Source organism: Suricata suricatta, chromosome 15 (assembly GCF_006229205.1).
Source record: "Suricata suricatta isolate VVHF042 chromosome 15, meerkat_22Aug2017_6uvM2_HiC, whole genome shotgun sequence".
In the NCBI taxonomy this organism is placed as follows: domain Eukaryota; kingdom Metazoa; phylum Chordata; class Mammalia; order Carnivora; family Herpestidae; genus Suricata; species Suricata suricatta.
This window is the reverse complement of record NC_043714.1, coordinates 70,139,794-70,164,911: the sequence shown is the minus strand read 5'-3', so window position 1 is coordinate 70,164,911 and position 25,118 is coordinate 70,139,794. Positions and strand designations below refer to the sequence as shown.

The window sequence follows — 25,118 nt, the reverse complement described above, 5'->3', positions numbered from 1 at the left end:
AAAGTCAATGAGAAGATTGAAAACACACTGTTGAGAAGAGACCCCAGTCCTCTGGCTCCAGGCTCCTGGCTAGGGGTAGGGGCTCTGATTTTCAGCACAGAGCCAGGAAACTCTCCAACATGCTGCAAGACAGGACCAGGGAAGACCAGGGCGGCCACATGGCCACACAGCCCTCTAACCATGGGCTGGCATAATCAGATGATCCAGATCGGGCCTGCCCTCTGGTCCACCACAGCCCCCAATCTCCCAGTAAGAGCTCGCAGCCCCCCGGACAGCCAAGGCTTTTCCAACCCAGGTGGAGGGGTCCCAGGACACACCCCCCCATCCCTCTAGGGTGATCTCCAGGCTCCTGGGAGTATAGCTTTTTTTTTTTAATGTTTTATTTATTTTTGATACAGAGAAAGACAGAGCATGAGAGGGGGAGGGGCAGAGAGAGAAGGAGACACAGAACCGAAAGCAGGCTCCAGGCTCTGAGCTAGCTGTCAGCACAGAGCCTGACGTGGGGCTCAAACCCATGAACGTGAAATCTGACCTGAGCCGAAGCCGGAGGCTTAACCGACTGAGCCACCCAGGTGCCCCCTGGGAGTATAAAAGTAGCCCTTCGTCTCTCTAAAGTTGGAGATGGCTGGGATAAATTGTCCGCACCCGATCCAAAGAATCAGAGCTGTGTGCATAGAGTCTCTTCGGCACCAGGAGCCCCACAGCCCTCTAGGGCAACATAACATGAGGTGCTACATGGAAAAGGGACCAGCGGTTGTGTCTCTCCATTGCGCCCATGGCGCACGGCGTCGCCTCCAGCGTGGAGCATGCAGAGGGCGCACCACGAATCCGAAGACATTCATTTCTTTCTCATGCTTTAAACTTGTTATGTTTTCATGAATCTTTTTAGCAATTCAGCATACGAGCACAACAGTACATGTATATAATTTATGTTAAAAGGATTCTATGTACTATTTTTTTACCTAATGAGGGGCTAGAGCAAAGTCATCCAAAGACCCATGACTTTAGAAAAGAAAGGCCTGGGGCCAGGGGTGGAGAGAGGAATCTTGAGAGCGGTTAGTGTTAGTCTGGCTCAATAATTAAGTTGCGGCCTTTTGAAACGAGGGCTGTGTTCTATGCGGGTGCTCGGCCAGAGACGTAGAGATGGGTCAGATGGAAGGTTCTTTCTCAACTGGACAGAAGCTAATAGTGACTAAGTTCTACACACACACACACACACACACACACACACCTCTCTATATATCTACACACATACACATATATACACATATATGCACATCTGTATAGTATATGCACACGTATATGTAGTAATATTAATATTATTTTTTTAAATGTTAACATTTATTTCTTTTGAGAGAGAAAGCAGGAGAGGGGCAGAGAGAGAGTGGGAGAGAGAATGCCAAGCAGGCTCCACAGTGCCAGCACAGACCCCGAGGTGGGGCTCAAACTTACGAACCATGAGATCACGACCTGAGCGGCAATCAGACGCTTAACCAGCTGAGCCCCCAAGTAATAATAAATTCATAATATTCTTTTTCACACTGCCACAGGCCTGAGATAGCCAGTGTTAACGCTCACAGTAGAACTTTCCACCCTATGACCCTTTCAGGAAGAAACATAAAACTATGCACATTTACACATTTCCAGATGCATACAGGCTGGCTGTTTTAAAAAATATGGATGCTACCTTAATTTCACGTTGCTCCGCAATGGTTTTTGTTTTCCACTTAACAGCGTGTCGCATGTATCCCTCAAGTCAGGAGAGACGTATCGGGTCCATCCCTCTCACCTCCCACATCACAGTTTACAGTTTGTGTGCAGCTCAACTCAGGCCACCATTGCTGTTAATGCACATTTGGGTTGCTTCCAACGTTTCGCCACACTAATTAACGCTCTGATAAATAACCTTGCATAGATATATATCATGTCAGAGTGGTGTTTTTACTGCCGTGAGACAGATTCCCCTAAGTGAGACAGATTACCGGAGGGAATAGAATAATCCACGGCAATGCAGGATTCCATGAGGATGCGTGAATGAATTGTTTTTTTAATTCCAATTCTGCCGCCTCATCTATAACAGAGCCAGACAGCACCCCGTGTTGAGTGTGTATGTCTTCTTTCTTTTATTAATTTTTAAACTGTTTTTTATTTATTTTTGAGAGAGAGAGACGACATGAGCAGGGGAGGGTCAGAGAGAGAAGGAATCACAGGATCTGAAGACAGGCTCCAGGCTCTGAGCTAGCTGTCAGCACAGAGCCTGATGCAGGGCTTGAACCCACGAACTGTGAGATCATGACCTGAGCTGAAGTCGGACGCTTAACTGACTGAGTCCCCCAGGCACCCTGGATGTGTATGTCTTCTAACTGAATTTCATGTGGGGCGGTCACCAGGCTTGACAGCTTAAAGAGTGTGTCAAGAGTGGCCTGACCAGGCCGGCCAGAGGAGAGCATGCTGGGCCTCTGAGAGAGCCCTTGGTGCTGGGGGCATCTGGTCAGAGCAGGAAGTGAGTGTTCATAGAGACAGCGACCGGGGTGCCTGGGGGCTCAGGTGGTTAAATGTTCGACTCTTGGTTTCAGCTTAGGTCACCATCTCATGGTTCATGAGTTCTAGCCCCACATCGGGCTCTGTACTGATAGTGTAGGGCTTGTTTGGGATTCTCTCTCTCTCTCTCTCTCTGCCCCTCCTCTGCTCGCACTCTTTCTCTCTCTCTCTCTCTCTCCAAATAAATAAATAAACTTAAAAAAAAAAGGGACAGAAGACCTCACCACTTTACCTCACTTTGCTGTGTCTCCAAGTAGCCACACAAAGTGGCCTTTGCCAGGTGTAGGGTATGACACCCCCCAGCGCCCCCAGGTAAGAAAACCAACAGTGACCTTCCAGCCACCCTCCTGTCCCTCTCCAGCCCTCAGTGGGACAAGCATCCTTCATGGAGCAGGTGCAGCGAGCCTGGAAGCCCAAAGACCATGAGCCCCCTGGTCAGCCTCTGCTTGGGGCTTCCCATGGCAATTCGCTCCAAGACGGTGTTTGTGGACATGGAAGCAAAGGCGTTTGTGCTGCTCACAAACTTGCAGGTGTCTTGCGTCTGAAACTACCCTCCCACGTCCTTATACAGCCTGTGCTCGTAGCAGTGTTTTAGCGATTGGTCGGTAACTGAGAAAGTACATCAAGAAACAACTCTGGGCCCCGGTCGGACTTTAAGGTCTAGAGTCACGGGGCACAGCCCTCAGGGCACCTCTGAGGCTCTCCCCCGCCTACCTTCACAGCTTTTGCTCTGTTGATGAGCCCGTCATCTTGAGAACTTCCAATTAGCAGATCGACCTTGGCCCGTGGAGATCTCCGTAGTGCCCTGGCTGGAGCCTCGCGGACATCCTGGCCATCGACCACAGGACCCCAGTAGTGGAAAGGGCCACTCACGGCCAGGAGCTACATTGGGTGCAAAGGGATGCTGTTATGTGTGTGGATTTTATCCTTTTTTTTTTTTTTAAGAAAAATAGTTCCAGAAGCATCAGGTGCATTGCTTCACTTAATTGGGTTTTAACCGTAATGGACGTGGATGCTGGTGGTCCGTCTGGGGCTGTGTGGGGAAACCAGAGGAGAATGACAAGAACAATGGGTAGGAAGGACTCTGGGCCACAGGGAATAGGAAGGCAAGTCCCACTCTGAGCAATGGTGGGTCCCCAGGGAGCTTCCCAGAGTTTCCCTGCCGTGGTGACCACAGGTCCACAGGAAGGAATGGGAAGCCCGAGCCTGTGGGTGTGTGAGGCAGGAGTAGAGAGTGACTGAGGGACGGGCGGTGGCCAGGGACAGACTCCAACAGGGAACTTCATCGGCTCTAGCCACTGTCTCATTGGCCCCCACCTGGGGGAGCTGGGGGGTCAGACCTGCCTGAGGTCTGTGAGTCTGGGCCCACGGCTGGAGGGATTGGGCCTTTGGTTGGGATGAAGCTAGTTCTTTCTGCTACCACCCCCTTCATCCATGTCAGGGACAGTCCGAGCCTGTGGGTGGTGAGCAGGATCTTTTGAGTCTGGGAAAGGGAGCACAGAGCTGTCCTATCTAAGAGGATGGCCTGGCCAGAATCCACGGCAGCTGTGACCATAATGCTGAATCCGTGTGGCTGTGACCTGATGGAGTGCCACCATGGTCCAGGCACTGGCCAGACCCTTCACATGTGTCACTTCACTTTATCTTCCCGCTGGGTAAGGCCCACATTATATGGTATGTTTATATCTTACAGACATAATCCAACATGTGGACAGCTCTGTCCACCTTCCATACCCATGTTTGGTCCGTTACACACTGGACCCAGGCACAGTGCTGGGGTCAAGAGTGTGAATTTATGCCCGGCTGGTCATCGACCTACCATGTGGCCTTGGGTGGCCTTTCTAGGCCTGGTGTTCCATTTGTAAAAAATCAGAGTCTCCCTTCCCAACTCACACACAGGTGCCTACCTTGGTCTGGGCGTCATTGAGGATGCTGGCGGGCCTCTGGCGGAGACAGGACACCATTTCTTGGACGGATGAGGTGGGGCAGCCGACCTCCTCTGCCAAAGCAGCCGCCTGCTGCTGAGCCCTCTCCTGGCTGATGACAGCGGCTGGGGAGAACGCGGAGCCGCCCTGGAGGAGACGGCAGACTCAGGACAAACGGTCTAGAGGCTCTCCTTCCCACCCCAGCTCAGCCCAGAGACCTCGGGGCCACATCGGCGCTCTGCATCTTTCACCCACACTTGGAACTCCCAGGACCCTTCCCAGAGAGGTCCACAGGCATTTGGGAGTCCAAGGCCGATCCATATCACATCAACACACTGTGTGATCATGAACGAGCGTCTGTCTAGGCCTCAGTTTCTTCACCTGTGAAGTGTGGGCACTGGACAGAGTGATCCACTGAGTAAATTTGTATATTTAAGGGCCAAGGGCCAATGGCTGTTGGATGGGGACAAGGACCAGAACTGTCCTGTGGGAAGAGAATTGGGGGGCCACCTCCCCTCCCTCTGGGTCTCCTTAAATAGCATGCTTCCTGGCTCAGTTAAGACGGAATTGGGCTTTAAAATAGATGCCCACCTAGAAGGTGACAGAAACGCAGCCACTGGACGAGTGAACTGTGCCCGCAGAGTTAGTGCGCATCGCTGTCTGATGCTGGCTTGCTGCGAGCGTTGTCCCTGGAAGGCCACAGCCAGTGGTCCATCCTCCCTGCCTGGACTGCTGGTGGCATTGGTCATCTGCTCAGGGTGAAGGAGGGGGGCTGGGGTGCAGCTCCGGGGCCCTCGTGCATGGACGACCTTCAGCTCACCACCAGCCCCACTGCCACCGCTAATACGGAAAGGGCCACAGATGGAGGACTTCCATTCTTAACCCAAGGGCCTCCCCTGCTTTATCTCATAAGTTGTCACAAGAGCTAGTAAGTTAGCTGCTGTTACTGTCCCCATTTTCACAAATAGGAATGCAGAGAAATAGGGAAATTCAGGAACTTGGCCTAAACTGCAAATGTTGTCAGGGGCCGAGCCAGCCTGTGGGTCCAGGCGGCTGAGCTCCAGAGTTTGTTATGCTCCGGGACCCCAGGCAGAGGGTGGGAGGCTCAGGTCTCTACCCAGCTCTGCACTAAGGGACCTGGGCCAGAGAATACTGTGTACTGTCCGCCTACGACCACCTGCGGGTACTAACTCTCCTAGGAGCTCTGTGTGCCCGTCTCATGCAATCTCTGCAACGCTAACATGATGGAGGTACTCCGGGCAGCCCTACTTTGCAGATAAGCCAAGTGAGGCTCCAAGAGGAAAGGCAAATTCTCATTTGTTGAGTACCTAATATGTACCAGGAACCGGGAGCTTGGTGACAACAAAAACTAATAAGGTAGCTAACGTTTACTGAGTATTAGCTGGATTTTGGGTATAGTTCTAAGCGCTTCATACATATTAACTCATTAAATCCTCTCCGCAAATCCCAGAGGTAAATGTTATTTACCCCTTTGCCTTCAGGGGAGATCCAGGCACAGGAAGGTTCAGGATCTTGCCCAACATCACACAGCTGATGGGCAGCAGAGCCCAGACCCCGGTCCAAGCAGCCCACGTTGGCCATGCTCTCAACTCCCCACATTATGCTGCATGTGTTTTTATATCCAGAACAAGATGCTGTGTTCTTGAGCTGAGCCGTACCCTCTTACTCCAATGTAAAGACCACACTGATCTGGCTGACTCCACAGAAAATGTTTCCATTGCTAGGCCATACCCTGGGCTAAAACGTCAGAGACTTTTAAAAATAGCAGAAATGCAGAAATGGGTCTTTGAAAGGAATAATGAAGTATTGCCAAGGAAGCTGGAAAGCAAGGTGCACGTGTGCACCTGAGTCACTGGGGCCGTTACTCATTGTGTAAAACAGACAAGAGATGCCCAGAGGGGAGGAGACCCATCCTCCGGAGATCCCAGAGGGACATATTTCCTGAAATAAGAGAGCGCATTCCAGAACCTCCCCCGGGGAGTCCCAGTGGTCTTTATGCCTCACAGTCAGGAGTGAGGGTCGTGGGCAAAGCGTGGGCATTGCGTCGAGGACAGGCCATCCCACAGGTAGGGTGGGGAGCTGAGGGCAGCACTGGGCAGGGCGGACACCCAGAAGGTGGAGAGAGAGCTAGGGGCCGGGACTGGTTCTGGCCGCCAGGAGGGTTGAGGCTAAATGTGGCTGAACACAGCCCCCGGCCTGGCTGCATGTCCACACGGTGACTTCACAAATCACCCAGCCCCTTTCCCTCCTGGGTAACACGGACATAGTGAAATCAGCACCGCATGCGCCCCCCAAGGGTGAGATGTCTAAGAATCTGAAGGGCGAACCTCCGTGGAGCGTGTGCCCAGGCACGATGGGATGTTCCTCGCGGGTCCTCAGCCTCTTACAGACATTAGTTGATGCCTCCCAACCATCCCATGAGGCAGATGATCATCCCATCTTATAGGTGAGGGGCTCAGGGCTCAGAGAGGCAAACGACTTGCAGGATCACTGGATTGGGCGGAGGCTGAAGTGGAATCTAAGTGCAGGTGGTCAGGGTCCACGGCCACGCCTGCAGCCACCAGGTCAGCCTTTCACATACGCCTGGCAGCTTCCTGATGAAAGGTGGCGGCATTATGACCATCTTATCATTACTTAGTTGTCCGAACCAAGGAGGAAGCTTGTGGCCAGAGTCCGAGGTGAGGCCAGTTGCAACCCAGGCCCAGAGAGAGGAGGGCACGTAGGGTGTGGATCCTGACGGCAGCAACGCATCTTGGTCCCTGGGAGCCCTTTCCGACAGCTTGAGCCGCTCAGAACGGGCTGGCTGCTTGGTTCCCACACTCGAGGTAGGGAGGGATCATCTACATTGGTTTTCTGCCCTCAACCCATTTATGGAAGCTCATTTTTAGTATATGTGCTGCTGAAGCGAGCACAAACACTTAACCAAGCGAGCCACCCAGGAGCTCTTCCATTTACGGAAGCTCAGAGGCTCCTGTCATCAGTGGGTTTTGCTACGAAACACACAAATCGAGGTTCTTACACCACTAGTCTCCAGCAAGCAACTTGCCCTGTGTTTCAGCATCAGTAACACACAGAGTCCTAACACCTGAGCTCATGGTGAGAATAAGCAGCCGCGAAAGTAAAACAACCAGGCAGCCCAGAGCCAGGAACTCAACCATGGTGATGATACATGAGGGTTACGATCCGTTAGCCCTGCAGGCTTATCTTTTCAACAATGAGGGTCCAGGTTTTCTGAGAGCCACCGGATCTGATTTGTCTTAAGAGATCATACACACACACACACACACACACACACACACACACACACACACACACCCTCAAGGTATACAAGGTCAAAGCTCCATGTTGTGTTGTTTTTTTTTTTAAAGAGAGAGACAGAGCGCAAGTGGGGGAGAGGCAGAGAGAGAGGGAGACACAGAATCAGAAGCAGGCTCCAGGCTCTGAGCTGTCAGCACAGAGCCTGATGTGAGGCTCGAACCCACAAACTGTGTGATCATGACCTGAGCTGAAGTCAGATGCCCAACCAACTGAGCCACCCAGGTGCCCCAAAGCCCCATGTTCTAAACTGCAAATTGAGCCGGCGATCTGCTGGCCGCTGAGCCCGGCTTCGCCTGCAGGTAGGCCGTGAGGACATGGACCACAGGGTGGGGGCCTCGCATGTTTTCAGCACCGTGTGCAGCTATAAAAAGCCAGAGCCCGTGCTACTGTGAGGAAGTGGTTAGAGGCGTGGGTGACAGCGGCCCTGCGTGATGGCTCAGAAACTTTCCTCTCCCTCAAGTATGTTGTCTTCATTGATCTTGCTGAAGGAAATGTCTTTCTTTATGGAAAATCACCGGGCAAACAAGTCAACGCAGACTCAGCCCTTGCTTTTAAGCATCTAGTTGGGGCAGGGTGTGTTGCAGAGTTACATAAAGGACAGGGGCTTTGGGGACAGAACCAGGTACAGTGCCCAGGCCTGTCTAGAGTCCACAGACCAGGCTGCCAGTCCTGCCTGGACCTGGGAAAAGAATCAGGTTCACAAGCCAGCCCTGTTCCTTGCTGATAGAGCGGCTCAGGGCAAGTGACTGGCATCTGGGGACCTCGATTTCCTCATGTGAATGGGAATGACAAACCACACTTTAATGCTCGTCATAAGGACATGCAGAAGATGGTGGGTGTCCTGTGCGTGGTGGGGGGTGCAGTTAGGAGCCCTCGTGGGGTTCGGAGGCAGCAGGCTCTTTGGCCTGCCTGGTCCCGTAGCCATCTCTCAGCCCTGCGCTTATTGAAATCTGACCAGCTAGTAAAGGGCAATGAGTTTCTGTTTGTTGTATGTGTGTGTGTGTGGTTTCTTTTAACTTTAAAAATAGTGCGGAGAAAAACCACAATCGCTGACCACTGCTTTTTCTCCCTGGAGCCTCTGAAGGTCATACGGGACCTTGACCTCAGTCGACCACCAGTGTCATCTCAGAACCAGGACCTGCCCCTGTCTAAGCACACAGACAGACACACACAGTCACAGACAGAAAGATACACTCACAATATAGTCACACACAGACACACACACTCAGGAACACTCACATACACCCAGACACACTTGGGTATATAGCCATACAACCACACACACATACACACCAGACTTTCTTGAAATAGACAGCATTCAGGGTCGGGGGGCTGATGGCAGATGGGTTCAGGGGACTGATTATCCACATGAGCTAGAGAGAAAAGGAAATGGGTCCCAAGTATCCCAGCACCCCCAGAACAGGGCCTGGGACTCGGAAAAGTAGGTTTTGAATGAATGAGCCAGTGACTATGAGTGAGGAGATGGATAGATGGATGGATGGATGAATGGACAAATGGATGGATAAATGGATGGATGGATGGATGAGTGGATGGATGGTGGATGGATGGAAAGATGGACGGATAGATGGATAGATGGATGGATGGATGGATGAGTGGATGAATGGTAGATGGATGGATTGATGGATGGATGGATGGATGGATGGATGGACAGATGAACAGATGGATGGATGGATGGGTAGATCGATGGACAGATGGACAGAGGGTTAGATGGGTGAGCTTATTTTTTCTCCTGAGTGAAAAGGAGCATTTGCATGGAGGCATAATGAGAAATAAAGTTGAGAGGAATCCAGCCTAAGCAAGAGATGAATTTCAGACGGTGGTAAGCCATAGCTTATAGGACAGCAATGAGGAGTCAGGAAAGGCTCTTGACCAGGGTGCTGCAGAGAGTATTTTAGGAATAAATGCCACTGAATCATTTGTCTTTGCATCCTTGGTGTTGAAAATGGTGCACAGCACTCCGTAGGCTCTCAGTAAACTGCTGAGCGCCGAGGTCTCCTGAAGATGCATTTCTGATGGCAGAGGTTGGGTGGTTACTCCTTCACCTCCAGAGCCTAACACTGAGCATGTGCATTGGAGGCCTTCCCTAAATGTGGATCCAGCAGAATGGGTCTAGAACGAATGGCTGGATGGTGGGCTGGCAGGGATGACTGGGAGAGAGAGCCGAGCTGAGGCGGGGAGCCCAGCAGGGTCACAGGGTCTGAGGAAAAAGCTGGAGGCCTGAGCTAGGTGTCACTTACACTGCTCGCCACCAGCTCCTCTCCTGGGAAGGGGCCTGACTCGAAAACCTCCAGAATGATGTAGACAAATGAACTGGGAGGGGGATTATTCCAGAAGGGTGTAGACAGATGAACTGGGGGACATTACTGAGCTGCCCAGGCAGCTCCGAGAGCTCTCTGGATGCTAGGGCAGAGACAGACTTTGCTTACAGCCGCCATCCACACACACTGGGGCTAGTATCCTCTTTAATATTTTCTACACTGAAATCACCTTCTCAATCCCCAAAAAGCACACATTTCACTCTAATTTGTAGGACTTTAGTTTGGGCAAAACTTCAGTCCAAGGGACGATAATGAACACAACGTCCACCTTGAAATCCGAGTTGCAGGGTGTAAGAGCTCATTTCTCCCTTCTCCTCCTCCTCGGGAATCAGCAGGTCTTTGGTTTTAGCTGGTGGAAGCCCAGAGAACTTGAACGAGAGAGTGAAGCGTGTAGCTTCGCCCTTGCTCACGTCCTTCGAAAATCATCAGTCGGGCGTTGCCATTGCCTTGAAGGGTCTTAACACCAGATCCTGGCACAAACCCCAGCCAAGGAGGGTGTGTGAACGGAGGTGCAGTGGGGGCCTTCTTCTTTGGGGAAGAAGTGTGCGTGTGCACGAAATACTGCACCTGTTTAGGCCTCAGCCCCTCAGCTGTAGAGCGCCTGCCTCACACACTTCCTGCAAGGGCTTCATGAGATCCGCTGTGTACGCCCACTGGCTTCTGTTCCCTCTACGGCCCTTAGTGCTATGAGTACGACCAGAGACAGCCACACGCCAGCACCTCACGGTTGGTTCTGCATTGCCACTCTTTTAATTTGTCTAAACTTGTTTATTTATTTTGAGAGAGATAGAATGAGCGGGTGAGGGAGGCAGAGAGAGAGGGAGACAGAGGATCAGAAGCAGGTTCCGCGCTGACAGCACAGAGCCCAATGTGGAGCCTCAACTCATGAACTCTGAGATCACGACCTGAGCTGAAGTTGGACGCTCAACCGATGGAGCCACCCAGGTGCCCCAACACTGCCGCTCTTTTTAGACCTTTGAAAGCACCTTTCAGTGTTCAAAAGTAGGTGGTCCTTCATAAATCATGGCTGATGGCAAAAGTCAAGACCTGCGGGAAGACAAGGAGCCTGATTTCTCTGTGGTTCAGGGAACTGAGCAGGAGACAAACCTACACGTCTGGAGGCTTCCTCCCTGTTGTGGGGCATCTGCCAAGCCCTGCTGGGCCCCTCAACCTCCCCCAGTTTCCATCTTCCTATCTTTAAGTTATATAAACTTTCCAAGGGAGGTGGAAGAGAATTGAATATTTACAAAGTACCTTTTAAGAGCCAGGTCCCTCCCGCGCATTTTCTCATGCGATTCCCCAAGATAACCTCACACGTTTTACTGTCCCCACTTTACAGATGGAGAGACTGAGGTTCACAGTGGGTAGGTAATTTGTTCAAGGTCTTGGCACTGAACGAAGCAGAACCAGAAATTAGAAGGCTTGCTGCTTCTCCCTCCACTGCACTATCTAACCCTAAAAACAATGAAAACTAACTACAGCCCAGACCCTTATTTTCCACGCCACTCATGCATGGCCGGTGATGGGCCAACTCACAAACAAGATCTTTGCCGGGGTGTCCGGGACGGAGAAAGCGGGGAGGGTCTGCTTCTCCCACGGAGGGAGTGAGACAAAAGAGAAACCACCTTGACTTGCCTTGACCGGCGCTCACAACTGTACCACATTCTGCTCTACACAGGGTTCTTGCTTATATTGTCTAAATGCCCACAACCACCCTATGAGGCAGGAAGAACCAATATTATTTAAAAAGAAACTATACTACTTAGTTAATCATTCTTTAGTACACTCCTCACTTCAGAAAGAATTGGGGTTATACTTAGGGGACAGTGTCAAAAAAGTTTAGTAACCTGCTAATACCAGGTGAAAAAGAATAAGAACTTAGTTTTTTTAAGCCCCAAGATGCTGTGATTTTCCCATGATGCCATGCGGCCTCCATTGATGGCAGAGGCTGTCTCAGTTCCCAGAGTTCCCTATTAAGTCAAGGTGAGGGAGTAGTGGAGGAGTTTTATTGGCTTTCTGTACCTTTCAGAATATTCTACTTTTTTCCCAATGAACTTATGTAAAATTCATAATTAGAAAAAGATTAAATTACACTGAAAAGATCAATTCTATACTAAAATAGAAGTGATTCTTGTCAAGAGGAAGGTACTCATTATCGCTTAGCTGTGTAAGCCGATCAGTGGTGTGGCCTCCAAGAGCACTTGGCAGGGGCACTGAGGGGTGGGACCGAAGGAGGGCCCCCAAAGGAGAAGGGAGGTGGTCCTGACTTAGTGGGGTGGTCCTGACAACCAGCCTCACTGTCATCACAGTCTTGTCAAAATGCCCTAGAAAAAGGCTGGTATGCCTGGCCCTTTGGCCACTGGTGTTCCCTTAGTGTATTTAAAGCTTAAATGTAACTTTTGAAATTCTTAGAGCAAAAATAGCGGCGCAAAAAATCCACAATAGGAAATACAGATGAGCAAAACAAAGAAAATTAAAATCGTCCCACTAAAGGAACCCCACTGGTAAATACGGTTAGTATGCGTGTGTGTATATGCACATGTGAATATTTATATCTGTACCTGTAGGAAATAAGTGAGATCATATTGGTTCTGAACCTGTCTTTCTCACCTAACAGTCAACTGTGAATATAGTTCCACAGTGATCTTGAGAAAATGGTTGTATTGAGGTGTAACTTACATGTCGTACAGCTCACTCATTCGAAGTGTACAGTTCAGCGGTTTTTAGCAATGTTCACAGAGTCACGCAGCCATCACCAGGATCTAATTTTAGAATATGTTGATTGTCCCACAAAGAAATCGTGAACCCATTACAGTCATTTCCCGGCACTGCCCTCACACCCAGCCCCAGGCCACCACTAATCCACTTTCTGTGTCTGCAGATTGGCCTGTTTTGAACATTTCATATAAATGGAATCACGTAATACATGGCCTTTTGTGTCTGGATCCTTCCACCCCATCCATGTAGCTGGATCATATTTGATGGCATAGGTCTACCACATTTAACTTATCTATTCATCAGCTGCTGGACATTTGGGTTGCTTCCAATGTTTGATGATTATAAATAATGCTGCTATGAATACACATATTCAGTTGTGTGTGTGCGTGTGTGTGTGTGTGTGTGTGTGTGTGTATGTTTTATGTTTTCAATTCTCTCAGTTGTGTGCCTAGGAGTAGAATTGCAGCGTATGTGCTTACCCTATTTCAACCGCCTGAAAAGCTGCCAAAAGATTTCCTAAAGCAGCTGCACCATTTTATTCTCCCACAAGCAATGTACGAACATTCCAATTTCTCCACATCCTCACCAATTCCTATCATCTCTTAAAAATTATTAGTAGGGCAGCAATCTAATGGGTATCAAGTGGTATCTTGTTGTGGTTTTGATTTTCACTTTCCTAGTGTCTAATGACGTTGAATATCTTTCCATGTGCTTATGGGCCATTTGTTCATCTTTGGAGAAATATCTATTTAGATCCTTTGCCCATTTTTAAATGGGGTTATTTGTCTTTCTTTTATTCAGTTAGAAGTGTTCTTCATATATCTTAGATATAAGTCCCTTGACAAATAGATGATTTACAAATATTTTCTCCCACTCTGTCTTTTCTGCTTTCTTTTTAAAAATTTTTTATGTCCTTATTCTTTTCTGAGAGAGGCAGAGAGCAAGTGGGGGAGGGGCAGAGAGGGAGATAGAACCTGAAGCAGGCTCCAGGCTCTGAGCTGTCAGCACAGAGCCCGACGTGGGGCTCGAACCCACAGACTGTGAGATCATGACCTGAGCCGAAGTCAGACACTTAACTGACTGAGCCATCCAGGTGCCCCTATTTTGTTGTTTTTAATTTTTAAATGTTTATTTTATTTTTGAGAGAGAGAGAGAGAAAGAGAGACAGGCATAAGCAGGAAAGGGCAGGGAGAGAGGGAGACACAGAATCTGAGACAGGCTCCAGGCTCTGAGCTGTCAGCGCTGAGCCTGACACAGGGCTCATTCACATGATGGCAAGATGGTGACCTTGAGCTGAAACCAACAGTCGGACACTTAACCGACTGAGCCACCCAGGCGCCCCAGCCTTTTCCACTTTTTAATGGTAGCTTTTGTGGCTCAAAAATTTTAACATTGACAACATTCAGTGTTCTCTATTTTTTTTTCTTTCTTCTGGTACCTTTGGCATCATAGCTAAGAAACCACTGCTTAACCCAAGGCCCAGGGGACCTGCTCTGCATTCTGTATAGAAATATTTTTTTATTTTTTTAATTAAAATTTTTTTATGTTTCTTTATTATTGAGACAGAAAGAAACAGATCATGAATGGGGGTGGGGCAGACAGAGAGGGAAAGACAGAATCCAAAGCAGGCTCCAGGCTCTGAGCTGTCAGCACAGAGCCCGACGCGGGGCTCGAACCCACAAACCATGAGATCATGACCTGAGCTGAAGTCAGACGCTTAACCTACTGAGCCCCCCAGGAGCCCCTATCTAGAAATATTTTTAAAGCATTTTTTTTCACAATGCACTGCCAAAGTGCCCTACGGGGAAGTGGGACCTTGGCGTATTTTATTTGCAAACTTAAATTACCCACCGACTGTGTCTGCACACGGACAGAAGCGAAGAGCGGTAGAAGCGTGTAGGGGTCGCCTACTGCGTTCTCTGCACTTTACATGCCATTCTCCGCATGTGCTCATAAACCTCTGACCCGAGGAGAGGTGGCTGGGCCCCTTTTACTAAACAATGACAGAGGCTCAGGAGAGGACAGATGACTTGCCCCACGCACGCACTGCAGGAGAGCTGGAGTCGGGCTGTTTGTCTGCAAAGCCACCGCCCCGCCCAACCTCCATGTGCCGGAGGGAACCGGGATGCAGTAGATTTCTGGACCTTCCTCCCTTCTCCAGACTCCGGGGCAAATGCTGGTCTCCACGTGGCTCAGCCGTACCCGTGTCCCCTTGACTGTGGACGCCGCGCCTGGGCGTTTGTCCGGGGACCCCTCCAAGGTGACCCGGGGCAGACCCTTCCTCAGCTTGGGAAGGGGCCAGGAGCCAAGCTTTGTCTCTGCCCTTCTGATCAGAGCTTGCTCTCCTGTCATGTTTCTCCCTCCAGGTTCCCGCAGACTCGACAAAATGCCTTTTTCCATCTGTCACAAACATTACATCTAATTGCCTCCGTCACCTTCTGGCTGTCAGAAACCATTTAAATGCTTGTCGCTGAAAAGTACTGATTTCCCAGGCAAAGCGATCAGCCTTTAAAAGTGACACTCCATGTGACAGCTGAGGCAATGACAGGCCCCTTGTCTCAAGGGCGTTTACAACGCAGGGAAGCTTTCCATCTAGTCTCTATCAGCAATTCGGACATCCGCGTTAGGTATAGGAGGCTTTTTTAAAAAATAATGTCATAACTAGAGCTTGCAAAAGTGCCCGGATGTTTCTGCCCATGTCTTCCTGTAGCTTTGTTTCAGGGACCAGCTGGGCCCGAGAAAGGGCCAGCGCGCGGGTCCAGAAGAGGGGGAACGCGTCGGCCCCGGAGGATTACAGCTTGGGTTGAACTGTGACTTTACCACCTTCTTACTCTTTGCCTTTGAGCAAATTACATCTTTGCACCTCAGTCCCTCCGCTGCAGAGCGCCGGCCTCACAGACTTGTTGAGAGATTGTGAGAGGAAGGCGCCGTGTGACCAAGTCCACACGCTGCCCGGCTTCCTCTTAGCTCTGTGGATACGGCCAGCACGACACCTGCACGCCAGCCCGTCAGTGACCGAGTCCGCCTGTCACTGCCCTAAAACCTCGGCAACAGCTCCCAGTGTGGAAAATCGGGCGAGAAGGTGGATTTAGAAACTAGACGGACTTGTGTGCGAATCCCGGCTCTGCCACCCAGGGGCCGTGTCATTTGGGGCAAATCGATTCCCTTCACCGAATTCGTTTTGCAAAGTTGGGATTTTGTCCACACCTCTGAGGTTTGTCATACAGGTCGGTGGGGTTGACATGTGCAAGGCACCGCGGGCAGGCGGCCCTGGGCCCAGCGCTGTGTCTTCGTGGCTGGTGTCAAGGTGGAAGGACCAAGGTAGAGGGAGGTGGCCCCCCAGGTGCGTCTGCAGGGAGGCAGCCTGGCCGCCCTGATTCTGTGCCATGGGACAGACTGAGCCTCTTGTTTCCCCTGCCGGGTTTGGCCCGTGCAGTCAGTCATGGTGCACAAGGGCCACCCCAAGAAACAGGAGGGTCTGGGAGATGGTGAAACCCAGCAAAGACCTTCTAGAAGTAAGAAAGCCATGTCCAGTGACAACGGTCCTTCAGTCCCCTCCGGACTGCCTCCCTGTCTCCATTTCTCCCTTCCTTTACTTTCTTCCTCCCTCCTTTCCTTCAGCAAATGCCAGAGGGCTCAGGACGCATGGCCTGGATAAGGGCTGTGTGGGGGGGGGTGAGGGGGGTCTGAGGTTCTGGCGAACACCCGTGGCCTTAAGAGAGCAGGAGAGGAAGTGGCTGACCCCTGGGTCCGGTGGGGGGTCAGGGAGGCTCTCAGAGGACAGCACCCAAGGGGCGTGACCTGGGCTGTCCGGATGGCGTCAGCGGCGACTGAAGCAGAGAGCAGGAGAAGAACAGAACGGGGACATGCCTGGGGCTGCCTCCATCTCCCTGGAGGGGTCTTCATCAGAGGGGGCACCTGGACCAAAAGCAGGACCAGGAGGCAGGGCACCGGCCTAGAAAGACCTTCCTGTGTGCCATGTGCAAAGGGCAGAGTCAGGGAGCCCCTGGGGATTCAGCTAGAAGGTTCTGGAACCAGGTTCCAGGCTTGGAATCCCTGAGACAGCCATGGAGGCAGGGGGGAGGGGCTGCAGGCCAAGAGGGCTGTCCCGGGCTCCCACCCAACATCACACCACGTCCACACTAGAGAGGCCACGGCAGACACGCGCTCTGGGGTTCCTGAGGGCAAGCTGTGTCTGCTTGGCCCGCTGGACTGAAGCCCTTGGCCCTGGCCCGTCCTGGTGTCCGTGTCTTCAGGCCTGAGCCCAACACAGCAACCCTCCCCCATGAGGCCTCCTGCATTCGGGTGGGCTCAGCCTTTTCCACTGTGATGGCTACTTCCTTACCCTGTATTGGTCCCGGAGGGCTGTGAGGTGTGAGCCCAGCCCCCACCCTGAATAGAAGGTGGCCCTGACAGCCTCTGGGCCCTGAATTCAAGGAGCCCCTCTCCTCACACCTAACCAGGGGACTCTGGGTAAGGTGCTGATGTAGCTGTATGAGCTAAATAGGTAAGCCTCTGAGCCTCTGAATTCCTCTTCCTGCTGAGCTCCTGGAGTCCATTTTGCATTATTTCCAACATTATCCCCTTCTGATTAGTCAGTGGAAACAGATAGAAATTATTAGAGCTATAGAAAAACTGCACAGAACATGGACATTGGGATTGGAGAAATCGTACTGAGCCTTGTCCAGACAACTTGGCTAGTGGCTTTATTCTCTGGGTCTCAGTTTCCCCATCTGTAAAATGGGCATATTGTGTCTCAAGGTGTGGCATCAAAAGTATGGTCCATGGGCTCCATTAGTCCAAGTTCAAGTCCAGCAATCCTTCTTACTCACTGCTGTGTGCCTTTAGAAAAGTGGCTTAAGTTCCCTGTGCCTCGGTTTCCTCCGTGGGTCATTCTTACCCATGAAAGGGTAAGGAGATGATTCCCCTCATTCATTTGTTAGAGTGAATTTGTGAGACAATATGTGAAGTGTTTATACACGTCAGGTTTCTAATAAGTAGAAGCAATCACTGGGGCTCCTGGGTGACTCAGTTGGTTAAGTGACCGACTCTTAGTTTTGGCTCAGGTCATGATCTTGCAGTTTTGTGGGTTTGAGCCCCGCATCAGGCTCTGCATTAGCAGTATCAAGCCTGTTGGTATCCTCTCCCTCTCTCTCTCTCTCTGCTCCTCCGCCACATAGCACTATCTCTGTCTCTCTCAAAATAAACTTAAAAAAAGAAGTAATCATTCAGATCATAATCAATATTTCAAAAGTGTTCTTCCAAAAATGAAGTGAGCGACAGCACTCTACCGAGTTTAGCTATTATTATTTATAAGAGTATTGCTACTCAAACTAAAATCAACAATAGGGAATTTTCTCCAGTCTGAAGGAGCCTTCCGGGGTTGAATTTTGCTTCGGCCAAGGACAGTTTAAGCCACAGAGTTTGTCCGTCCCTGCCTGCCGTCCTCACCCACCACACACTGCTGCATGCCACCAGCTGTGGCCCAGCGGACGATGCCGTCTATGCCGGCCAGCAATTTCACACTCGTCCAGGGGCCGGTGAGTGGACGCCACCGCTATCAGTGACATCCCGGCTGGCTCTGAACTTGCTGAGCTGCGGCCACGGGACCCTGTAGTGAGTACTGTCATGCATCTCACAGAAGCTTTGAGGCATCACAGAATGAGGGCGTTGGAGGGGACAGAGAGCAGAAGCTGTAATCCTTTGATCACAGATCTTCACCTCACTTTGGGGCTAGGGAGGTCCCTTTAGAGGTGGCCGGGCCAGTTTCCTTACTGTTACGGTTTAGATGAAAGGCCAGGCCAGGGCAGTGAGGGGGCCTGACGCGGACTCTAGTGGCGGAGGCCTGATGGCTAAACATCCGGCCAGCTCTCGGGGCTGTTCCCGGGGACACGGGCTGCTCTGCTGCTGTGAGCTGGTCTCTAGTCAGGGGAATTCCACTCACGGCTTTTGAGTACCTTTATGTGACAGATGCTGCCGGAAATCAGGGCAATTAAGGCCTTAAGGAAGTTTGTAAGGAAGAGGAGGGTTTTTTTTTTAAGCCTGCTCCCTCTGTCCTTCCCTCCTGTTTTCCCTCCCTCCTCCCCTTCCTTCCTTCTAGTAACATGGAAAGGTGGCTCTGGCCGTGGAGGATGCCAGTGCCGGGTGTCAGTCACGACAGAACAGGGGGCTCCATGCCTTCGTGGAAGCTACAGCTTTCGGGAGTCGAACCAGCACAGAGATGGGAAAATGAAGGTGTCACAAGACTCTTGATGTCCCTTCCTGGGGCCTGGCGCCACCATGCACTGACTCGTGCTCCTCCCAGGAAGACTCATGCTGGCCTTCGTTCTGAAGTGGAGCACACAAGGACCTCGGGGCCCTTCCCAGAAGCCGGACAGGATGTCTGCAGCAGGGAAGATAACATGCAGCCTTTCAAAACTCCTTGGGAAGATCCCCCCTGTGTTCAGAAACTATGCCGTCTCCTTTACGTTTCTATTGGAGTCCTGGTCTCCCAAAGGAAGTGCTCAAGACAGTCCACCGAGGCACCAAAAGAACATTCTAGAATATAATAGTTAACCAGTCCTCCACCTCACACATACTTTTCTACTTATCACGTGTATGTTAGCAGAGTCATATGTCATTCATGGCTACACGAGCACAGATAGGAGTGCTTACTCAAAACTCTTCCTGTCTGGGTGCATGATCGGAAGTTTGGAGGTGATCCTACTAGACAACAGGAAGAGGCCCTTTGCTAAGTGGGCGAGGGCAAGAGAGTCCGACTGAGACGTCACCATAGACCCACAGTGTCTGCTCTGCTCCTAGGAACAAGGACCACCAGCAAACGTCTTGCCTCTGAGCTATCAGTCAAGGCTCAGCTACACGCAGACAGCACCATATCTGGCATCCTTCTTCCCCACCAATGCCGGATGGCATGAGCCAGTCTGGGGCCTCGACCATTTGTATAATCAAAGAATCACACCTCTGGGCAGAGCACAAGAGCAGGGGGTGGGGGTGGGGGACATGGCCTGGCCCCAGCTTTTGCAGGGGGTGAAGGGAACAGGAGCCCTTTGACCAGCCTCTGACTCATAAAATAAAAGGATCAAAGCGTGGGCTGGGGCCCCAACAGGAGACACATCCCTTATTCTGGCAGATCCTACAATGAGGGGGAAAGGCATTCTAGGTAGTGGAACAACAGGAGTAAATTCAGAGGCAAAGCCCAGCAGAGCCTCTGGAAGAGGAGAAAGAGGAGGGTGACTGGGAAGGCAAGTTGGGGCAGTGAGGACCAGATGAGGAGTCCACACCGTGCTCCTTAAGGATGATGAGGGCAGGAGGGCTCTGGAAGCCTGTGGCAAAGCAGGACTGAGACCGAGCTGATCTGAGGAGGAGCGATTTGTCAGCCTGTCCCAGCTGCAAGGAGGTCAAAGGAGGCAGTATGACGGATGAGTGAAAGACACTGAAGTCACTTCCAACTCCAGACAAGATGCAACTGAAGTCATCTCATAATGGGGAAATAAATGAGAAGGCACAAATGAACATCCCAGCTGCACCACCGAATGTTTAGTTTTGATGGACAACCCTCATGTTCAAGGTTGAGCTGAATGTCACCCCTCTGGCAAGCTTTAGCCCCCTGCATGCCCCAGCCATTTCCTCTGGTTTCCCTCATCTCTGGAACCGCCATCATGGCACCCTGGCATCTTGGTTCATTCCCAGCCTCTATTCGATTCACGTGGAGCTCCTGGATGGCAGCGCATATGTCACCATCACCCTTGTCCCCCTAGAGCTTAGCCTCATGGTTTGCCCAAGGTTAATATTCATTTAACATAATATTCATGTAAATAAATGAGGGGCTGAGTTAGATTGAGGAAATAAAAGGGTTTGCACATTGGTGCACCTAGAGGAAGCTTATAGAGAAAGCTGAGTTGCAAAGACTGAACTTCTTGAGCTCTGAGCAATCTGCTGACCTCTTTATCAACCCTCACAGAGCTGGGAAGTGGTGCCAGCTCCCCCAAGGCAGGGGTTAGAGGGCTAGGTTGAGCAATGACCCATGAGAATGACTCTAGTGAATCAACACGTTTGTGCAACTCATCCCAGCAGAGGAACACAGTGGGAACAAAGCTTTCACTTTTCTCTTTCCTAAGAACACTGTCAAGTCAAGAAGCTTCAGGACACTGTCAAGTCAAGAAGGCTTCCAAGGAAACTCACAGACTCTGATGCTACACAGGCCTCACTCCATCTGGAGAATTCAGCCCATTGAGATAGACTGCTTCTCTATCTGGAGATGGTTGCAGAAATATAAGCAACTGCCAACTCTAGAGAAACAATAGGGTTTGATTGCTCCCAGATGATGTCCGTGGCTGGCTTACTGTCTTCCCCAAGGTGAAAGGTCAATATTCATCATGTAGGTGGTTTTCTTCAGAAGGCAGATGCCTAACCTTCATTTATTCATTTAATGAGAGGATAATTATGGATCATCGCTTTGGGGGCAGGCTCTGTGAGGGGATCAATGGTCACATGTTAGACACGCACCTGCCTTCCCAAGCATATGCTCCACCTTAAGGGAAAGGGAGACATTCATACATGTGCCTTGCACTGTGCTAGGTAGGCTGTACACAGTCTCCTGCGGACCCTGAGACCTAGAAAGGCAGCGGGATTAGTAACAGCCGTGCAAGGTCCCATGGCTCTCAAATATCGTGAATCCCCTTCTCTTGCTCTTGACTCCAATATGCCTGTGTCCTTCCTATCCCTGTGAGCAGGTAACACCCCAAGGGGTGTGCTGAGGAGGGAGCAGTTACCCTTGCTTGGGCCTGGAAATATGTATGGACAAGGTGAGCTCTGGGCTGGGTCTTGCACGGGGAGGGGGGCGTCCCAACAGGTAGGGAAGGGCAGTGGCAATGTACAAGGTGAAGAGGCGGGAGGCCAGTCTGAAGTGCAGAGGGGAACAGCACGGTCTTGTAGTGGAGGGGGCGTGGAGGCCTTGAACGGGATGCTGCATGCGAGGGAGGGTAGAGAATAAATGGCGAGGAGCACTGAACGCCAGGAAAAGGGATGTAGTTGGTCCTGTGGGAACCAGGATTCTTCAGCCGTCGTTGATGAGGACACAGAGCTGGAACAGTACGAGGGAAGCCGGGGGGGTGGGGGAAAGCCCCTCTGGGAGGCCAACAGATCAGTGACAGTGAGATCACCTCCATAGGCTATGAGCTGGACCTGGGTGGTGTCCCTCATTAGCTGGGTAATGTAGACCACGTAAGTTAAACCCTAGGAACCTTGGTCTCTTCCGGTGAAGTCTGGACATACAGACTACTTAGGGAGAATACATAGGTGCTATAAACAAGAGCCGTGTCTTTCCTGGCATCCTCCCAGTGTTAACCCCCTTTTTCTTCTTCCTGCTCCTTGAACACAGCACACACGTCCTGCCCTGGCTTTCCCCAACTGCCCTTCCTCCTGATCTTCATGTTCCTGTCATTCTGGGCTCATTGCAAAATCCTCTTCCAAGGCGAGAGTTCCCCTTACTGTCCCCTTTCCCTCAGGCGATTTCTATGCCATTAACTGTTCACATCTCTAATTCTGGTCCTAGAGTAGTGCCTGATACACAGAAAGTGCTCACCAAGTATTTGTTGACTGACTGACTGAATGAATGAATGAATGAGTCACTTATCCAGCTATAAAAGGGGCATAAATTTGGCTCTCAGACAACTTCTAGTTTGCATAGGATCTTGAAGTTCATATGGATTAACCCTTTTAAATATGTGAATCCCTTCTACAGGCACCCAGGACATGCCATCCGTTAGAGATATGTCCATGCAACTTCCTACTAAGCGGACCAGCCTACACCTGACCGTGTCCACTGAGAGGGAGCTCCTGAGCTCCTGAGGTTTCCTTTCTCATCTTCCAGCCTTTCCAACATTCATGCTGAAAGAAAGATAGTTTTGAGTAGAACCTGGAACCTGATCATACCATACTCGGGCCACTCGGGCGCGGCCACGCGTTGCTGAGTCACCTTAACTTTCTAGAACCTCCAGGCCCTCTGCAACCTGAAGCTGGAGAAATGAGCTGCTAATTGCACCGGTGGCGGGGGGAGGGGGGGCTGCCAGCCCCCAGGTGGGGAGTGACATCTGGCTCCTGACGCTGTTAAGTGTGTAAAGTTAGTCGTTGACATGGGGAAACATTGCATTTCGGTAAGGTGGTGACTGTGTCCTCACACTTAATTAAGCAATCCTCAACCCCTGAGGACAGCTTGCTAATCTGTCCTGGGGCCACTGGCCTGGGACCTAATAGCTAATTCAATGGCAAATCCTTCCGGCAGTCAGGTGCTTTCTACACGGATGGACCTGAGTGTCTCTCTGAGCCGTAAAGTGTGGCCTCCTGACATGCTGCCCCTCGGCCAGGGCTGACCCTGTGCTTACGCTTGACCTCCTTGGTGGAGGTACCTCCTGCCGAGTGTTTTCATGTCTTTGCTTCTTGTGCTGACTCAGAACAGCAGTGGCCTTGAACACCACTCAGGCTGCTGGGGGAGAATCCAATCGGGTCCTGCCACGCCCCGCTGCCAGGTTCCCACAGGGACCCACGCGTCTCCTGCCTCCCTCCCTACTGGCATCTTTCTTTGGTTCCTACGGGGTTTTCAAGTGTGTCTGCTTCTTCCACTGGCTCATAAATTCCTTGAGTGCAGGGAGGGGCGGAGCCTCACTCAGCTGCATCTGAGGCTTCCCTCCTGGGTCTGTGGTCCCAGGGCCGGGTCTACACCTAAGAAGTCTGCAATGGCAAGAAGTTTGCTGAACTCAGTAATTCTGTAAGCATCCAGTAAGCACTCCAGTGGTGCTGGGCCTGGAGAAACAGGGATGAGGGCGTTTGGCTGTGAGCTCCTTGAGGGCACAGCCTTGTCGAACCTGGCATACGGCATGGTACCTGTCTTGTACCCCTTGCCCCACTTCCTCTACCAGACCAGCCCCTCCTTACGGATGCAGCCCCATGCACTGTGCACCCCTGCGGCGTCTCCCGGGACTTTTGACCGGGACCCACACCTGCGCTACCTCTCAGGTCACCTGTATGAGGGTGGAGAAGGAGGGCAGGCAGAAATGCCACGATCTTGTGGCATTCCACCATTCTGACACGTGCAGCAGGGGTCATGGGTGACCTGTCTCAAGGCTGAATCTATAAGAAAGTGAGAGAACTGACCGTGGACCACCGAGCAGCTCTTGTGGTCCATGGGAGAAAGGCACCCAGGCGGACTTAATTTAACGCTCCCTGTGCCTCTGGGGACGGCTGTGATCCAGTGGTTTCTAAGCACACCCCTGACAACGCCTGGGGCTTTCTGGCAGGGTCAGTGCTACTAGCATCAGGTAAGTAGAGGCCAGGAGGCTGCAAAATAGCACACAGGGCAGCCCCCACCCCTCCATTGCTAACACACACGCAACGAACGGGTCTGGCCGGAACATCTGTGGTGCCGAGATGGAGAACCCAGCGGGAGAGCAGAAGCGGGCCGCCAGCCTGGACTCACACGCGGTGCACGGCTGCCCTGGCCTCACCCCTGCCCTCACCGACACTGGCCCCGGGCTCCCCGCTCTGCACCTGCCGCTTGAGCCACCGCTCCACGTCCACACTGCACGGTCGGCGGTTTTAGGGACATGTTCTCAAACAGCCTTTATTTCCTTTGCAGCAGTTACCACAGGAGGAAAAGGGAGATCATGAAACACTGAAGCTGGGTTGGGGGGAGTTAGGGGCACACTCTCCCTGCCCCCCATCACCCAGTTACCCACTGGGGACAGGCAGAGCTGACACTATGACCCTGGCCACCACCCAGGCAGCTCCTCCTGTTTGCGGACTGTGTCCCTTCACGGAGACCCTTCTGTGGTCCGCCGTCTGTCTGTCGTGCTGAGAACCCCATCAGGCTCGGAGCTGCCCTGAACCCTCAGAGTCTGTGCCAAGCCTGCAGCTCCCAATGCTTCTCAGGGCCTGGCTTGCCCCGGGCCGGCCCTGTCTCCTCCTGTGGGTCTCAGCTAATGGCAGACCACTGACGCTGACCGCTGTCACACCGGCTGTGCCATTTTCTTATAGTGGTCCCCACCACTGATGGCTGGTGCCTTTGGGTCTTTACCCCATGGCTTCCCCAGGGAGGGTAAGCCGCCTGAGGGCAGGGTTTGGTTGGGTTTTGAGCATGCCTGGATTCCAGGGCCTGAAGCAGGCCCAGTAAAATTTGACTGAATAAATGACTGAACAAGGGAATGAACTTAGCAGCTCCTTTACAGGAAATACTCAGTAATTTTGTTGTTTTTTTTGAAGT

At 51.5% G+C, this 25,118-nt stretch overlaps 1 protein-coding gene across 1 annotated transcript in view; it reads right to left on the bottom strand.

Annotated features, from left to right (window-relative positions):
- The window catches only part of TG (thyroglobulin), a 233,195-nt gene that overhangs the window by 31,084 nt on the left and 176,993 nt on the right, over nucleotides 1-25,118 (bottom strand). Inside the window, exons 41-42 of the mRNA XM_029923329.1 lie at nucleotides 4,449-4,613; nucleotides 3,256-3,423 (exon numbers count right to left, since the gene is read on the bottom strand). Coding sequence (XP_029779189.1) covers nucleotides 3,256-3,423; nucleotides 4,449-4,613 — 333 coding nt within the window. The remainder of the gene's footprint in view (nucleotides 1-3,255; nucleotides 3,424-4,448; nucleotides 4,614-25,118) is intronic.